The 17,368-nt window shown below is 39.4% G+C and overlaps 1 protein-coding gene across 3 annotated transcripts in view; it reads right to left on the bottom strand.

Annotated features, from left to right (window-relative positions):
- The window catches only part of LOC111223613 (disintegrin and metalloproteinase domain-containing protein 19-like), a 269,806-nt gene that overhangs the window by 140,816 nt on the left and 111,622 nt on the right, over window positions 1-17,368 (bottom strand). For all 3 annotated transcript variants that reach the window (XM_022747830.1, XM_022747833.1, XM_022747831.1), the window contains exon 3: window positions 10,104-10,180. In XM_022747830.1, coding sequence (XP_022603551.1) covers window positions 10,104-10,180 — 77 coding nt within the window. The remainder of the gene's footprint in view (window positions 1-10,103; window positions 10,181-17,368) is intronic.

The following is a 17,368-nucleotide window of genomic DNA, read 5'->3' as shown; positions in this document are numbered from 1 at the left end:
CAATCCATCCAATAGTTTTTGACAAATAGTAGACTGGCCGACCAACTGATTTACTCCTTCACACATGTAGAAACATGTATGCCACTGGTGTATGTTGCCTTTTGTATGCCTTTGTATGGCAGTCAGAGTTCCACACCATGACAGATCCCATAACTTTCCATTCTGTCCTTTAGCCTGTAAATTTTCGACCCAAACCATAAATAAAAAGTTCTAAATACACACATATAATGATAAGAGTCAAACATATCTGATATATAAAATACATATAGACATGCTGTGAATACAGCTGTTTCACTGAGTTAAGTAAATCCGTGTCAGTACTAGATTCACCTATCAAATGCTGACAAAAACCATGTAATCACCTAATTGCTTGGTTAGGGACACTATCCAGACCTTCCCCCTTGGCAGACATCAACACAGACAGCTGGATCAACTCAATATGAAAGCGAGACACTAGCGGATTGTCAGCACCAGACAAAACTTACCCATGTGTGCTGTAGAAGACATTATGCAGCTACATTATACATATTGCATTTGCAGTTAATATTTTTTGTTTGTGCAATAATTTTTAATGTCTTCATTGGTTTCTTTAATATTTTATTTTGTGCAATGCCTCATTTATCTTTTATTTATAATTTAATTTATGTCACTTGTTTTTAATACGTTTTTTTTATTTTGTGGGTTATTTTGTAAAGGAAAACATAATCTCAAAGAAAAAGCTATGCAGTTTCTGTATGAGTGTATGAACATTGGTAGTGAAATTGACTGTGATGCAAGGGGGGCGCCAGCTAAAATCTTGCCTTGGCCACCAAATTGGTCAGGGCCGGCACTGCCTCTACCCCAAAAAAAAACCATCAGAATATCACTACCTAACACCCATTTTTATGGAGGAGGATTAAGGCCTTTTTTTATTTATTTATTCATTTATTTTCAAATTCTGACTTTAATCTCAAAATTCAAGAAAAAAATCACATGCGACCTTAATCCTCTCCAGTACAATTTGGATTGGTACAGTAAGAGAGACAGGAAAGTCATGGGAGGAGAGAGAGGGGATGACATGCAGCAAAGGGCCATGGGTCGGACCCACTGTGGCCAGGACTAAGCCTTTATGGTACACGCTCTACCAGGTCAGCCACCTGGGTGCCCCAGCAACAGCTATCTTAAAATGCTGGGCGTGTATTAGCATGCCAAAATCATGAAATAAATAAAGATAATAGAGAAAGAGACACTGAAGGGTAAAATAATTAATTTCACTGTGTGCTTTAGTGTAATGAAAACATTTAAAACATCTGGATGAGGATCAAAACTTCTGAACATTTGAATGTTTTAAGAAGCTCCTGACTGTGTGTGGTTGTATTGTGCGTTATGGATTTGCTGTCTGAGGAAGTGGGAGAGGTATGTTAAGTTATTTGCGTCAGCCATCAGTCATCATGAATTTCAGGTGTGAAGTGAAATGAGAGAAGGCAACAGAGCCCTGCAGGACTGAGCCCTGGTCCTGGTCTGCCTCAGACATTCAGCTTCAGAAGGTCACCAGTTGGCAGATGAGGCTGTGCCGTCTTTAGGGATACAGACACAATGGTGAACAGGAATGTAGTGTCCATGCATCAGTCATCTGTATAATAATATGTGTGTGTGTGTGTGTGTGTGTGTGTGTGTGTGTGTGTGTGTGTGTGTGTGGTGGTCCTAGATCTGCTGAAATCTCCAGAACAGTTTATGTGCAACTCACGTTTGTCTGTCATGACGCTGGTATGTGTGTGTGTGTGTGCAGCTACACAGCCATGCAAAAATGTGGAGTAAACATATAACATTTCAAGGCTGCACAGCTGCTCTCAGAGGGCTTCCTCTGCACAGGCAAAACAGGAAACACTACAGTCTGCAGGGGAACAGGTCTGCCAGGTCCAGAATCACGTCAGCCGAAACCACCACCTGTTCCCTGAGTCCCTCTGACCTCCAGGACTAACTTTCACTGAAGATTTACTCTGTTTCCCTTGAGCCTCTCTAACCCTCTACAACATCACACCCCCTCTTCCTCCTCCCCTTCATCCCTTCATCCTGCCAGCTGACGCAGCTCCAAGTTGGAGTGGTTTTCTTGGGATTTTCCTTCGTCAGACACAGCTGGCTCAGAGGTGCCAGTCATCGCGTGAGCTGACATCCCAAGCTGGATTAGAACAGATTAACAGAACAAAGCTCATTATTGATGTTAATCACTGTTAAAGTGGAGACACTGTGGAGCTGCAGCCAAGTTCAAACAAACTAGTTCCTGGGGGGAAAATCGATGGAGGAACCAGGAAAGAGTTTGGAAAAAAAAGCTGTTGCCAGGAGAGAGTGCCTCCAAACTCTTTCTTAGTAAAGTCAGACTCTCAAAGGGCTCGAGTTCTAATTAACACCTTGTCATGTCTGCCGCCTCGAGTACAGCAATACAATTAGCCCAACTAGACGTGGGATGACGTTTGCTGTGGTCCGTCTCATCATCACATACCACAGATGGCATGTATTGCCCATTTCATTTGGTATCATCCCGGGGTGGCGGGGTAATCAAGGCTTTCATTAACATAAAGAGAGCTTACACTTCATCCACAAGCTCTCAACAGAACATTTGCAATTCAAATTATATGCAGCCTCTAAGTGTGATGCCAACATCCTGAGCTGAATGTGTGAGGAGATAAAGCTGCTGCTCCACTGGCCACTGAACTAATTGAATGATATGGACGATTGTTTTGATGCTATTAATATTTAATAAATGATGATTATCCTGCTTTAATAAGGTATATGTTTGCCTAATTCTTTGTTCTGGCTCATACTAGCTCAACACACACACACACACACACACTGAACCTGGCTGCGTCCACACTATAGACTGTAAATAAAGATGGATGTAGCCTCGGTGACGTCACCCACACATTTCTGAAGAGAAGTTTTGAAGCTCAGAGTGAGCTGCTTCACTGTCACCATCTTGGCAGTGTGTGACTTCTGCTCCTAACTCCCAGCTAACTCAAAAATTAAGTAAACAGGTGAGTTATATAAACAGTTGTCATGAAGGGGGAAATTAGCAATAGAGACCAAAACTGTTTTTGTACCAGGCTGTAAACATGATTATTTCTGCTGTAAAGTTGGACATTTTAACATGGGAGTCTATTGGGATTGACTCACTGTTGACTCTAGTGGTCATTAGAGGAACTACAGGTTTTGGTTCTTCAGTGCTTCATATTCCAGCCCTAGAGATTGATGCTTGGTTCACACTGATGTTTTAATTTTAAAATTCATCTCTTTTGCTGTGTTTCATAGGCACAGATTTATGTTTCTGCTGTAAAAGGTCGTCAATTTCATGCATTTTGGCACCATGGGAAAAACCAGTGATGACCGGTAGACATACACACATAAACACCCAAAAGGATTGGAGATGAAAAGTTTAACTAACGATACATAAAATGAAACACAAGGATAACGCTATAATGTACACACACAGCGTCAGGTGGACTGTGGTAAATGCTAGACTGGATCAATCACAGAATTGCTCTGTGATCAGTTTGTACAGTTAGAGGCTAGGGGCCTGACAGCAAAAAAAACACAGCAGCTTTGTCTCTATGACTGATTCAACCTAACACCAACCTAGAGTTTGTTATCAAATCAATGTCAATTTGGCCCCGACTGCACCCCAATGCACATGCTCAGCATTCTCTGTGAGTGCTCAGGCCTGGAAGCACCCGTGGTTTCAGTGCTTATGTTATGTTTACTCCTGGCATCCACACTCTAAAACATAGGTGTGAAACTCTGGCACGCGGGCCAAATATGGCCCGCAGTGTAATTATATTTGGCCCGCGAGGCAATACCAAATGACTACTAGAGCTGGCCTGCCGGTATTATACAGCGCATGTACCGCTAATACTACAAATCCCAGAATGCTCTGCTTGTGTTTTGACGCGTCAATCAGTACAGGACCCATAAACACCCTCTCCTCTGTTGACAGTAGTCATAGCGACCTCATGCTGCTACTGGCACCGTGCTACCCATCCCAAAAATGGTGAAAAGAGAGACAGAAAACAGGAGCTTTCTGGACAGGTGGGAGGCAGAATATCTGTTTACATATGTAAAAGACAGGCCTGTTTGTCTTGTATGTGGAGCCAACATGGCTATAACCAAAGAGTACAACATTAGAAGACACTATGAAACGAAACACCAAGACAAGTACAAGGACATGGACATGACTTGAAGGATATTATTATTAGTTAATTGGTTTATTATTGTTGTTTTATTTTTAAATTTATTATTAGCCTGTGGAAAAAGATTACTTTTAATTTAAAGAAGGCTGCAAATAAAAAAAGAGGCATACGATTTTTATTTAAATTTTATTTAAGAAATGAATGCCATTGATGTGTTTTTTTTATTTTTTTTTATTTGAAATTCGATTTTGCATGTGTGCAATATTAAGTTGTATCAAGCTTTGTTTGTTCCATATTGTTTGAATTTGTTTGGGTCCATTTTTTCAATAAATATCAATGTTGGCCCGCGACTTTGTCCAAGTTTTAAATTTTGGCCTACTGTATATTTGAGTTTGACACCCCTGCTCTAAAACATAGAGACTTTCAGAAACACTGCTGGACCTGTTTTATTTTGAAAACTCTGGGGTTGCGTTGTAGTCTGGATGGACAGAAACTAAGACCTTTGGAAATGATGACATGACACCCATGGTCTCTCTTGATTGGCCCCATCAGCCTCGACTACCAGTGGTGAATAGAACATGATAATGAATTACAAGTGTTACTGACCTTGTTGTCTTTGGTAGTAGCTGTTGTTCAGTTAAACTCTGTATTTTAATGCTACAACTGTCTTTGCTGTTCCTCATTCAGAGAATTTACATACTGAACTGCAGAGTATAATAATAATAACTATTTATACAGCACGTTTTAAAAATAGAGTTTGCAAAGTGATTTGACAAACAAATCAAAAGCAATGATGGTCAAAAGCAGGACAGACATATGGTTGAGTTACAGAGGGAGGACAAACAATATGCTTCAGTATAAATAAGGACAGTTAGAAGAAACAGATGCCATGTAGACACACACACACACACACACACGCACGGAAACAGAGTAAAAGCAATACAAATAAAAACACAGTAAAAGCAATAAAAGGACTACATCACATAAGCAAGCAAGTCTATAAAAATCTGTTTTAAGAAGTGATTTAAAAGAAGTTAGTGATTCTGCTAGCCTTATCTCCTCTGGAAGGTTGTTCCAAAGTCGAGGGACCCTGATGGAAAAAGGACGGTCACCTTTAAATTTAAGCCTCGACTTTGGAACAGCCAAGAGGGCCTGACCTAAGGATCTAAGGCTGTATACTGGCTCGTATGGGGTTAATAACTCTGCTTTAAAAGTGATCAGTAAAAACTGAAGAATGGACAGGGAGCCAATGAAGAGAAGCGACAACTGGGGTGATGTGATATTGTCTGTTAAAACCAATGAGCCTAGCCGTTGTATTCTGAAGTAGTTGGAAGCAGGAGAGTGATTTCTGGTTTTTGCCAGAGAGGAGGGAGTTGCTATCGTCCAGTTTTGAGAAAATTAATGTGTAAACTATTTTTACAAGATCAGGTTGTGAGTTGATGGGTTTGATTTTGGAGATGGATCTTATTCGGGGAAGCAGGACAACTTTTTTGATGTGGTGGTCGAAGGTAAGGCGTGGATCAAACAGTACTCCGATCTGATGGGGTTTGGTGGATTAAACAGAATTATTTCTGATTTTGAATTGTTGAATTGTAAGAAATTTTGTGCCATCCAACAGTAAACATTGTGCCATTGGGTAACCTGGCCGAGTGGAAGGATGTAAATTGAGAATAAAATTGGACCTAAAATTAAACTTTGCGGTACACCACAGGTAATGCGAGTTGTGGAGGATGTATGATTACCTATGGTGACCAAATAAGTTCTGTCTAAAAGGTAGGATTAAAACCAACTAAGTGCTAAGTGTCCTTAACACCAAACCAGCTTTTCAGGTGATTAATTAAAATGGTATGGTCTACTGGTTGCACTTAGGTCTGGTTGCACTGGTTGCACTTAGGTCTAAAAGAATTAAAATTGCGCTCTCTCCTCAGTCAGCTGCTAAAAGCAGGTCATTTGTTACCTTTAGGAGTACAGTTTCTGTGCTGTGTAAAGCTCTAAAACGGGACTGAAATTGAAGATGTCATTTTGACACATAAAAGCTGAAAAGTTGGGTTGAAACCACTTTCTAAGACTTTTCATAACAACGGAAGTTTAGAAATTGCCTTAAAATTGTTAAGAACAGAGGGGTTTTTTTTTTGAAAGAGGTTGGACCACAGCGTGTTTAAAATTGAATGGAAAGATTCCTTCTGCTAGAGAACTGTTGATGATTGATAAAATACTGGGCCCAACTGTGTCAATGACATCTTTGAGAAATCTAGTCAAGACTACACGTAGTTGATTTCATTTCAGAAATCGTTTTGGGCAAAACAAAGGGCAAGAAACGAGTTCAAAATGGTTAAAATAACTACTGATGTCCATACTGGTTTCTAAAACAGGGTCAGGTGGGGTAATTTGTTGCCTTATGTTGATGACTCTATTTATAAAACATCTAAAAACTTCTCACACATTTCTTGAGAGGCATTTGTAAAATGGCTAGGGGAGGGGGAGGTGACGGAGTCGATAACTTGATTAAAAAAGTCTGGGATTAGAGTGGTTTGCTAAAATTAGATTACAAAAAAAAGATGTTCTTGCTTCTTTAATTGACTTTTGGTAGTTCTTCATTGCATCTTTCCAGATTTCATAAAATACATGTATATGGGTTTTTTTCAATTCTCTTTCTTTCTCCTGCAGTCTCTCTTTAGTTCTTGGGTGGATTCATTTTTACCAGGGTTGAGGTGTTATACTGGATTATTTGACTTTGTTTAGGGAAATAGAGTCCAGGATAGTCTGACTGGTGTTGATTAAAATAGGAGACCAGCTCCTCTGTGTGACAATTCAGATCAAAAGCAGTTAAAGAAGCAGCAGTAAAAACCTCTTGCATGCAGACATGGGGTAAAAACGTGACAGCAGATGGGTGAACTGTGATTGAAAGGTATTTGGGATAAAATCACAATGAGTAAAATTGCTTTATGGTCTGACACACAACTATCCTTAAACTGGACCTCAGTCTTCATGGTTACAGTAATGAACATATGGACTGTACCGAAAGTGACGTACCTTTGTCTCCATGGTTACTATAATAACAGTCATGGTTTGGTTAGATTTAGGAAAATATGCTGATTTGGGTTAAAATAAGTATTTCCTCTATATTAGACCACCTTTGTTGTCATGGTTACAATAATGACAACGTGGTTAACTTTGTTGAATGGTTATGGATAATAGAAACAACATAAACTGCTGGTTTCACATGGGAAAACACTGCTAAACTCTGCTCTCCTGTGTGTCATATTCATCCATCCACAACAACCTCCTCCTGACCAGGATTTTGTCTTTCTTTATACTACGTCACTGCACTTTTCCCTTTGCTCTTGTCATAATTACTAGAACCACTAGATGTTGCCTTGCAACAAAACCTAACTATGGGTCATAATCTGCTGCACAGATGACCTAGTGACTCATTTTTTACAGGACAATCTTGAATGGTCTTGTGCTGTGTGTTTTGAGGTGTGTTAATGGACAGAGGTTGTTTCTGATACGGAGCTTGAACGCTCGTCTGGACAGAGATCCTGTTCGTTCAAAATGTCGAGTGAAATCATCAAGTGAAAATGTATCAGTGTAGACAAAGCTTTATTCGGCCCTAAAGTGTCTTGTTAGTTTAATTAAAGTTTTTGAAAGATGCTGTGACAGAGGAAATAAATTCATGATAATCACTGTCAAACTGCCAAGCTATGACAGATGATGATCCTGCGACATGTCTGACTTTGTTTTAATAAACTGATACTTGTATCATTTAACCCAGAAACATTTCCTCTTCCTTTCATGAGTGTAAATGATGTGGTGCTGCATCCTGGACTCATTCCAGTCCAGTCCCAGTGGAAGAGGCCCAGCAGATAAAATAAACTCAGTTTCCAGTAACATTCCCAGTAACTCCTTCAACAGAGTGTGTCCCTCTTTCTCTGACCTACATACTCTGGTCCAGACCAAACTTGTGTGCTTCGCTGGGACTCTAGTTTAAAATAAACACAGACTCTGCCAGCTCTCTGACTCCCCATCCCAGACTCGATGCGGCATCATCTATCAGCCCTCTGTCTGTCTCCTCTGCATCTTCTTCATGTATGCCAACCATTGTCTCAGGGCATCTTGTTTTTCTGTCTGTTTATTTCCTCTAACTCCAAGTCATCAATCTGTTTCCAAGCAACTGTAATCCTCTATATCCACCATGAGTACACTTGTATCTGCTCTGAAGTCACACACTGCAACACTTTTCACACCAAGGGTGATTTGGGGTTCAAAGACACAACGACATGCGGACTGAAGGAGCCAGGGATTGAAACACCGACCTTCAGATTAATGGATGACCTGCTCTGCCTACTGAACCTTCCTGAGGCTCCTGTTTCTTTTCCAGTAAAAAATTAATTGGAAAAGTATTTTTTTGTGTTTCAGATTTAAACTTTATTATTAAGTTTACTAACGTGTCTTGCCCTCCTCATACTAAGTGGATTTTACTCACCCAGAGGCAGGGGTGGACAGTAACACTATTGTACTAAACCTGGCTTTTACTCCACTACACTTAATAGACAAATATTGTACTTTTTACCGGAAAGGGGCAGAGAAGAGCCTACAGCAGCACATGTCTCATCTTATCTCACTGCCCTGCAGAACAGAGGTTCAGAAGATCCTTTCCCACTGCCATCAGGCTGTAGAACCCCTCAGCCAAAGGAAGTGGACTAATTTAATAATTATTGTTTATTATTTATTATCAACTATTACTATTATTATTACTAATGAGCTACTTGACATAAATTTCCCCTAGGGGATAAATATCTATCTATCTATCTATCTATCTATCTATCTATCTATCTATCTATCTATCTATCTATCTATCTATCTATCTATCTATCTATCTGTAAATGTGGAACAATACAACAAAAATGTACTTTTAAATACTTCAGTATTTTTTAAATCAAGTACTCCAGTACTGTAACTCGTAAAGACTTTCACTTGTATTGGAGTCATATCTGACCAGGAGGATCTGTACTCTGTCTTCCTCTGCACAGAGGCTGCGGAATGCTATATCAGAGACTGTACTCCTGTAAAAAACAAGCCCATAGGTCATCTGTGCAGCAAGGTTTTATGACCCATAGTTAGGTTTTGTTGTTAGTTGACATCTAGTGGTCATAGTAAATATGACAGCAGCAAAGGGAAAAGTGTGGTGACTTAGAATAAAGAGAGACAAAGTCCACGTCAGGAGGAGATTGTGGTGGATGGATAAATATGACACAGGAGAGCAGTGTTCGATTCCTATGTCAAACCAGCAGTTTATTTAGTTTCTATTATCCATGACCGCTCAACAAAGTTAAGATCGTCTAATGTAGAGGAAGTACTTATTTTGACCCAAATCAGCATCTTTTCCTAAACCTAACCAAGCAATGTTATTAAAGTAACCATGGCGATGAAGGTAGGTATGCTGCTGTTGGTACAGTCAATGTATTGTAACCATGACAACCAAGGTCCGGTACGCCTGCTGCTGTAGGTCCAGGTTAGACAAGTCGTTGCTAAGTTAGCGTTTTTAATAATGGACTGTCATGTTCTGATTCCACAGGGTCAAAGGATTAAGTTCTGTACCTGTCAGGTTTGGAGTCCCTGCACCAGAGGTGTTCACACATGCTCCCTCCACCTCAGCCTTTACAAGCATGTTAAACACTTCACCTTGTGAGTCAGTGCACGTCTCTGGCTCAGACTCGCAGATGGAACTCTCCTTGATGTTCTCACAGGAACATCAGGACCTCTGCTGGCCTTGAAGCCAGTTCCACATTCCCTCCATGGAGATCACCACTTACTCTGATTAGCCTCGCCTCTCTTTTACAAAGCAGCAAATAACTGATGATGCCATGACTCATGAGCATGTCATGTTTACCTCTCTTCAGGTGAGTAGGAAAAAAATGACAAGAGAGAAGGAATACTCACTGATTACGTTCCACTTGTAGCACCAGGTGGAGGTTACTTGATGACAGCACGATCTCCCCTCTGACCGGATGCACTACCTGTAAGGTCAGGAGGAGACATCAGGTTATAACACTACATTTAGTGCAGGTTCATCCAGAAACTAAGTGGCAAATAAATATATTTCACATATATATTCAAAAGCCTCTTAAAGAGCTGTTTCTTAAAATGTAGCTATAGATTTGTCCATCCATGTTCAAACTGTAGCATCAGAATCAGAACCAGGTTTATCACCCAGTAAGTTTTCACATACAGGGAATTTGCTTTGGTGTTTTGGTTCATAACAATGAACATAGTAAGAAGAATATGCAGAAAGATCAAGCAAAGCAAGCAATGCAGATCAGATAGCTTAAATATACATAGAAAAATTTAACAATTAAATATTTACAATGAAAATGTGAAAAAAAGTATTATAAAAATATAAATATACTATAATAATACAAATATGTACAACAAATATTTACATATATGGAAATTTATTTGAAGTAGTTCATGTGTATTCAAATGTTTTAAACACAGTAAATGAGGCGATAGCATGTAGAGACAAACAAACCAATTACACACTGCAGTGCTCACTATAGGCTACACTATGAATGATCTCTGCAGTCATGCTAGCAACTGTTAGCTAAATGCTAAATGATGTTGATAATACTAAATGACAATGATGTTCAACAGGTATAATAGTAAATGATTTTCTAGTCTAGTCCACCACTCAAAGCCCCATTCACCCAATCAAAGAGCTTTCTCAATAGATTCAGAAAGTTTCTATCACACACACATCACATACACCAGGAGCAATTTGGGGTTGAATCATGGGGTCAAAATGAACCAGTGACCTTTGCTCCACCTCCTGAGCCACAGCCACCCCCTGTTTAATTCAGCAGGGTTAGAGTTGAAGGAAAACTTAAGGAATTACCAAAGCAAAGCCACAACTAACAATTGTCATTTTGTTTCTCTGTTAAACTATTTCAATAACCGTCAGTTAATATTTGATACCTGTCAGTTAATATTCGATAAGATGATTAACTAACAGACTAAAAAAATGTTCAGGTAACACATTTATAATACGGAGAACAGAAGAAAATCCTCAAATCTTTGGTGTTTTATTACCTTGATAAATCACTTGAAATCATTTATCAAGTAATTTGATTAATTGATGGTTGGCAATCATTGTCAGTAGGATACATTGTCTTGTGAACAATGAATATCTCTACCTATTTTTCTGTTGAGTCATCATTTAATTGTTGTTGGTGGCGCTGGAGTAAAAGTCAAGGATTCATCCTCTGGGATCCATGAATGTCTGTACATGTCATTTATGCCATTTTATTCTGATTTTATCATCACTGCTAACATTGCTAAAAAACAAAACTGGTGAGTAATTGAGCTGAAACTTTCTTGTGGAGATTGAGATTTTTATTGATCAACAGGCCATTTAAAACGCATGGCGTTTTTCCAGCAAATTTTATAACACTGTGGAATATACAAAGGGTTTACCCTCTGGGGGGCATGAATATGCTAAATGCAGCTCACATTTATAATTCTTTCATGCAAGTGGGACTTTTGATGTTGTCACTGGGGGAAAGGTCAGAAGGGTAATCAAAATCATTAGTATTCATCCTCTGGAGACCTTGAATACCCATCTATAAACTTCATGCTAATCTGCCAAGTAGCTGACAAGATAACAGCATCTGTTCTGGACCAAAACTCATCAACCAAGTAGCTTCCAGAACTGCGCTCACTTGTGAATCTGTACTACTGCAAAAAAACAGAATACAGTAAAAAATACTGAGAGAATTAGACAAACATGTTGAAAATGAAACATTAATGTTTAGTTTTCCTGTGGTTCTGAATCTGTTATATTAATATGTTTATCTAACCAACACTGACAGTAAAACAAAACAATATGGACATATACCTAATTTTAACTTGTCCTCATGGTTTTATTCTTGAGAAACATGTCCAAGCTAATTTTTTTATTTCTATCAACAAACCTCAATTTCATTTCTCTCTATTGGCAACCAACTTTGGAAACAATCTGAGGCCCAACAGTTTCAGGCGATATAATACTAATTCAGTGATCGGTTAACTGTGCAGAAAATACCTCCTTTAGGCAAATGAACAATCTTGGTATTATCACATTTTGATTCGATATAACACAGAAAAATCTTTTATCAGACAGATGAATATTGTGAAACACAGAAGAATCCAACTGAATTTCTAGTTTGTGTTGCTTATGTCTAAGTTTTGTTTTTATTGTTTTTTGCTGATTGAGTAACAACAATTCTGCAAAATAATACTGATCCAAAGAAAGCTGTGAAATCCCACAAACAAGAGAGAGGGTTGAAGAGGTTGAAGATTTTGATTGTTCTTCAGAAGCCTTTTGTGTTTATATGAAGAAGGCACAGTCTGCAGTGAAATTACACATCCCCAGGTAAAACTAGTTCTCTGCAAACCCAGAGCTAGTCTGTGTTGCATTCTTTTCCACAGACAGGGTTTGCTTCAAGGAAGACTGCTGCACTGCAGCTGACAAGATCTGAAACACCATAAACTCTTTACAAGCACTGTGAAATCATTACACTTGTCTCGACTGAGGGTATCCTTTGCCAAACATCTGAGAGAAGACAAGCAGCTGTGAGTTTCAGTCACAATGATCTGAAGAAACATTGAATGCCTGCTGGTCCTGCATACAGCCTGATAACATGCTAGGAGCTCAGAGTTTCTGATGCCACTATGAACATGTGGTCCATCAGTGAACATGCTGAACTGCACCTCCCGCACTATGGTTCCTGTCAGTCCAACAAGGAAGGGATGTCAATGATCTGATGTTTTGGGGGCATGGCTTTATTTACATGAACCTGTTTGTGCACAAACCAGTCCAGAATCCCAAGGTGTTACGTTTTTAAGTTATTTTAGTTTAGCCTAACCGAAACTGGACCTTAACTGCCATAAGCACCATCTTTTCCTCATCTTAATCATATTGTAGTCGCTATGCCCAAGATACTCAGTGGCAGTAGGTTTGGAAGATATTCAAAATGTAATCTTGATACAGTCCAGTTCAAGTATCGTGATATAGCATATTAACCTTTTTTTGATGGCTTTTTTTCTTTTTAATAATTATATTATTGTATTTTATGTTTCAGGTATAAGTGATGCTGCCACTAAACAGCAGTTCAAAGTTTTATTTGTCACATGACAAGGTTCAATGTAGAGTAAGCATAATAAAAAATTCACATATGGTGGTATTAATCATAATATTTGTTATTATCGAACATCGTCCTGAGTCTAAATGGCAGAGAATGTAAAAGCACAGTATGGGTCACACAGGGAGACTAATATACAGTAAGGACTAAACAACTAAAAAAGCTAAAGGTAAAACCCTGTAACCTAATGCAGTTTTTTTAAAAGTCTGGGTAAAGAAAAATAATTGCTATGAAGCAGGATTATGATAGAAGCTCCCCTCCATCCCTCAGGTCTTATTGCAGTCACTCCTCTATCTGTCTCTCATCTGTGAGCAAAGCTCAACACAAAACAATCCACTGTGAATTGAACACTATTTCTCCCCACATCATTAAATGTGTTGCTCCAACATCAAGTGACACATGTTCAGTAGGCACACTTTCACATCTTTTGCTTGATTTTCAACTGTTTAGTTGTGAAATTTCCCCAGCTACAGCTGAAAGATCTCAATTGGTCACGGCAGGGTCATAGTGGGTAAAGAGTGGGAAGTCTGTGTTTATGTGTTTACACCTATTTTTCACAGCCGACCTCAAAAATAGGTTAAAACATCCAGCTGTCAAAGCTTCCTCTTGGTTACATCCCACTTTCAAATTCAATCAACTTCCATGTCCTCAGATGGTAGATGGCATCCTCTTGACCCTGCCTTCAAGGTCATCCAGCTTATGGACGACTTAATCACTTTTGCTTTCAGTAGTTGGACAACTGTCATATGACCTAGTTGGTTGATTGTTTGAAGCATGGTGAGGACTTAAAGTAACTAAAATAATTTTTCTAAAATGTCTAAAAGTAATTAGGCCTATGTTCTTTATGTTTTTTAGTTGTGTTCTTACATTTTCCAAAATGTTTCAAGTTAGCATCAATCTCAGCTCCAACCCTTCCCTGATGTCTCTGTCCTCGGTACAGCGTCGGTGAAACACTGACTTTAAATGTGAAACTGCTTTATTCAGTGTTTTTTACTGTTAGAATCCACGGGTCTGTTTGATTTCCTGAACCACTGACACTGAAGGAATACAAACCGGGAGGAGCTTACGGTAATGGTGGTGAAAACAACAACTCCCATGAGCCCAAGCTATTTCATGATGTCACCCAATGCCATCTTTTATTATTGTTTTGATTGAGAGACCCCTAGAGGCAGAAGTTACAGACTGTGGATTTAAGGCAAATGTTCCCGCTATGCAGTCTCTTTGTCGAAGGTTGAAGGTTAAGAAACAATAGCTCTTCATCAGATCTCCATTTCTTTTCCACTCTACTGCCTTTCTTCAGACCTGCAAGCAGACATCTCAGGGTCATCTTTTCAAAAACGACTAACTAGGAGGCTATTGCTGCTTATTGAGTTTGTTGTGGGGTATCTGCACATTAATGATCAAACAGCTTCCACATCCTCACACTCCCACTGTCGCACTGGTCGATGGTTCACAGCAGCATTCAGGCTGCTTCTCCTGATTTCTCAAGGTTATGGTTACACAGCTTTAATCTTCATCCTGCAACCCCACTGGCTTAAACAGCAAATGTATAATGTAAAGCCGCATCAAGCATACGTACATTTTACTGTGTGTAGTGACATGTTTGATCATGTTTCAGTGTCAGTCAATTTAGGATGCGGTTGACTAAAAGAAATCCAGAGTGAGATGGGCTCGGAAATTAAGAGGGATGGAGAGTTTAAGACGTAACTTGCTAAGAAGTTAGAAAATTCCCATTCAAGAGGCCCGGCTGATGAAAAGGGACACTAACAGAGACAACAAGACACAGAAGGCAAGACAATGAAACACGAAAAGACAAATCCATGGCGAGAAACAACAGGAAACACCAGAGGACCGGTGTTGAATTTGGTCGTGTCACAGATGCTTGTCTGCTGGAGGCTGTGGATAGACATGGAGAGGGATGAAGACAGCAGCAGCCATGCATCAGATGGAGCTCCAAGCCTGGACCCTCTCCGGGCTCTAGTGAAGCAGAGCTAACACACACTTTGCCAGAGGAGGGCTTATTAGATGGATCACAGCTTGTTTAATCTACACCCTAAGAATATGATGAGAGGGCCCTGACAATCCTCCCTTTCCTCCTGAGAGGCACTGATTATCATACAGGGTTATGAACAGTAAACACACAGAGATGTGATGATGCATGCGCCCCTCAGATCTTTCATGTGACTGTGGGCTGTGATAGTGATAATAAATACGCTCTATTAAAGCCCATTTCATGAATTACATGATGTCAGGCAACCCTCACTTAGTGACAGTTAATGTATGCGCCTTTAATGACACAAAATCACACTTTAAAGCTGCAGGTTTGCATAATGGCTGCCCTGAAAATGGCACCAGGCGACCTTGGATAATTCTGCTTAATCACAACTTGGTTTTTATTTTCATTTGTTTATTCCTTCGTTCTACTGGTTACAACCAAGTGATAAGTGAGATCTGGGAACATGGTGATGATGAGGCAAGAAACACAAGCAGGAAGACAAGCAGGCATGTTGGAAACAGTTTATCCACATTTAAGATCTAAGTGAGTGCACCTGAAATGTCACTGATAATAAGAGTGCACAACTATGGCAAGAACAGCAGGCCAAATATGTGGGTCTGTAAACATCAGACAGTTGTAAATGTAAGTTTGGCTAAACTGAAACTCCTATCAAGTTGTAAGCATTTAACGAGGTGAGTCCGATGTTACCATTAAAGACAGTAATTATGGTCACATTTACATGAAAAACACCCAGGTTTCATCAAACCAGAATTTACCTTGAACTGGAATTTACAGACTTAAGGACTTATGCGTAGAGATTTTCCACTAACACTCTTTTGTTCCTGATACTGCTAACTGCTAAACCTGAACTATTTACAGACCCACACACGATATGCACTGTGCAGCCATCCGCAACTACTGTTTTAGAAATGCGAAGAAGGATTAATTTCCAGGAAAATTTACATGGCATCAGATCGGTGCTTAGACTTATGTATTTCAGGCAGGATCAGAGGCATTTCTGATGCTTGTATCGTTATTGGAATAACTTTAAATTACAAAAGGTTCTGGATCTTATTGTTAAAGAAATCCCTCACTAGCACAGCTCCACATCAGACAAATGATACATTAACTGCTCATAATGCAGCTTCTGTGTCAAACATAGGGTGATATGGCCTGTAAATAATAATATTTTTAGGCTGCATCATGATACACAATATGTATCTCGATATTTTGAAATCTCCTCTAAAGCACTTCATAAATGTACTGAATGAATTGACCCTGAACAAAAACAGCTCAAAGCAACAAAAAAGCGCATCAACAAGAATCCCTGAGAGAGACATTTCAGAGATGTTTCTTTTCTGAACCAGTTCCTCCGCCTCCATCTTCAGTTATATGTATAAACTCACTTTGGTGACTTTCATGCCCGCAGCTTAAAACAATTACATGACAATTCATACTGAGTGTTCAAGATATAGTCAGTCAACCCTTGGTTGAAGAGACATGTCAGTAGCTAGTAAGTAAAAAATTATGAACAGTGACATAGTCATGTAGATATTTAAAACCACTATGGGCCTCATCTTGCACCTGGCAAAAAGCGGCACATGCAGTGAAAATGTCTTTGCTAATTTTGGGCCGATTTAGTTTTCATTTTCCCATCCAGCGCCCACGTTGTTTAATACTAAATACAATTGCTTTTTTTCTGAGCGCCCATGGGGTAGGTGCAGTATGGCACACTGTTGGTGCATTGCTACCTAATCTATCGAACCTGTAGGCGCATATTATTCTCACATACACTCTGCTTGGCTGTTAAAGGGATTGTGAGATGGCACTCTGATTGGTTCCTTGCATGTTACGCTCAAAACACTCAGATGGTTAATTAAAAGTACTTCATAAAACCCTTTTGAACCAGCGACTTTTGTTTCCACTGTTAAAATAGCAAAAGTGACATGGACACACCCAAAATGCATTGGGCTGTTAAAATAGAGCCCTATAACTTTTTCCTTTGCCTTTGTTGGTGACATGTGATATGCTGT

The sequence above is a fragment of the Seriola dumerili genome, unplaced genomic scaffold, assembly GCF_002260705.1.
Source record: "Seriola dumerili isolate Sdu_G_001 unplaced genomic scaffold, Sdu_1.0 BDQW01000111.1, whole genome shotgun sequence".
NCBI lineage: Eukaryota > Metazoa > Chordata > Actinopteri > Carangiformes > Carangidae > Seriola > Seriola dumerili.
This window is presented reverse-complemented; position numbering and strand designations above follow the sequence as displayed.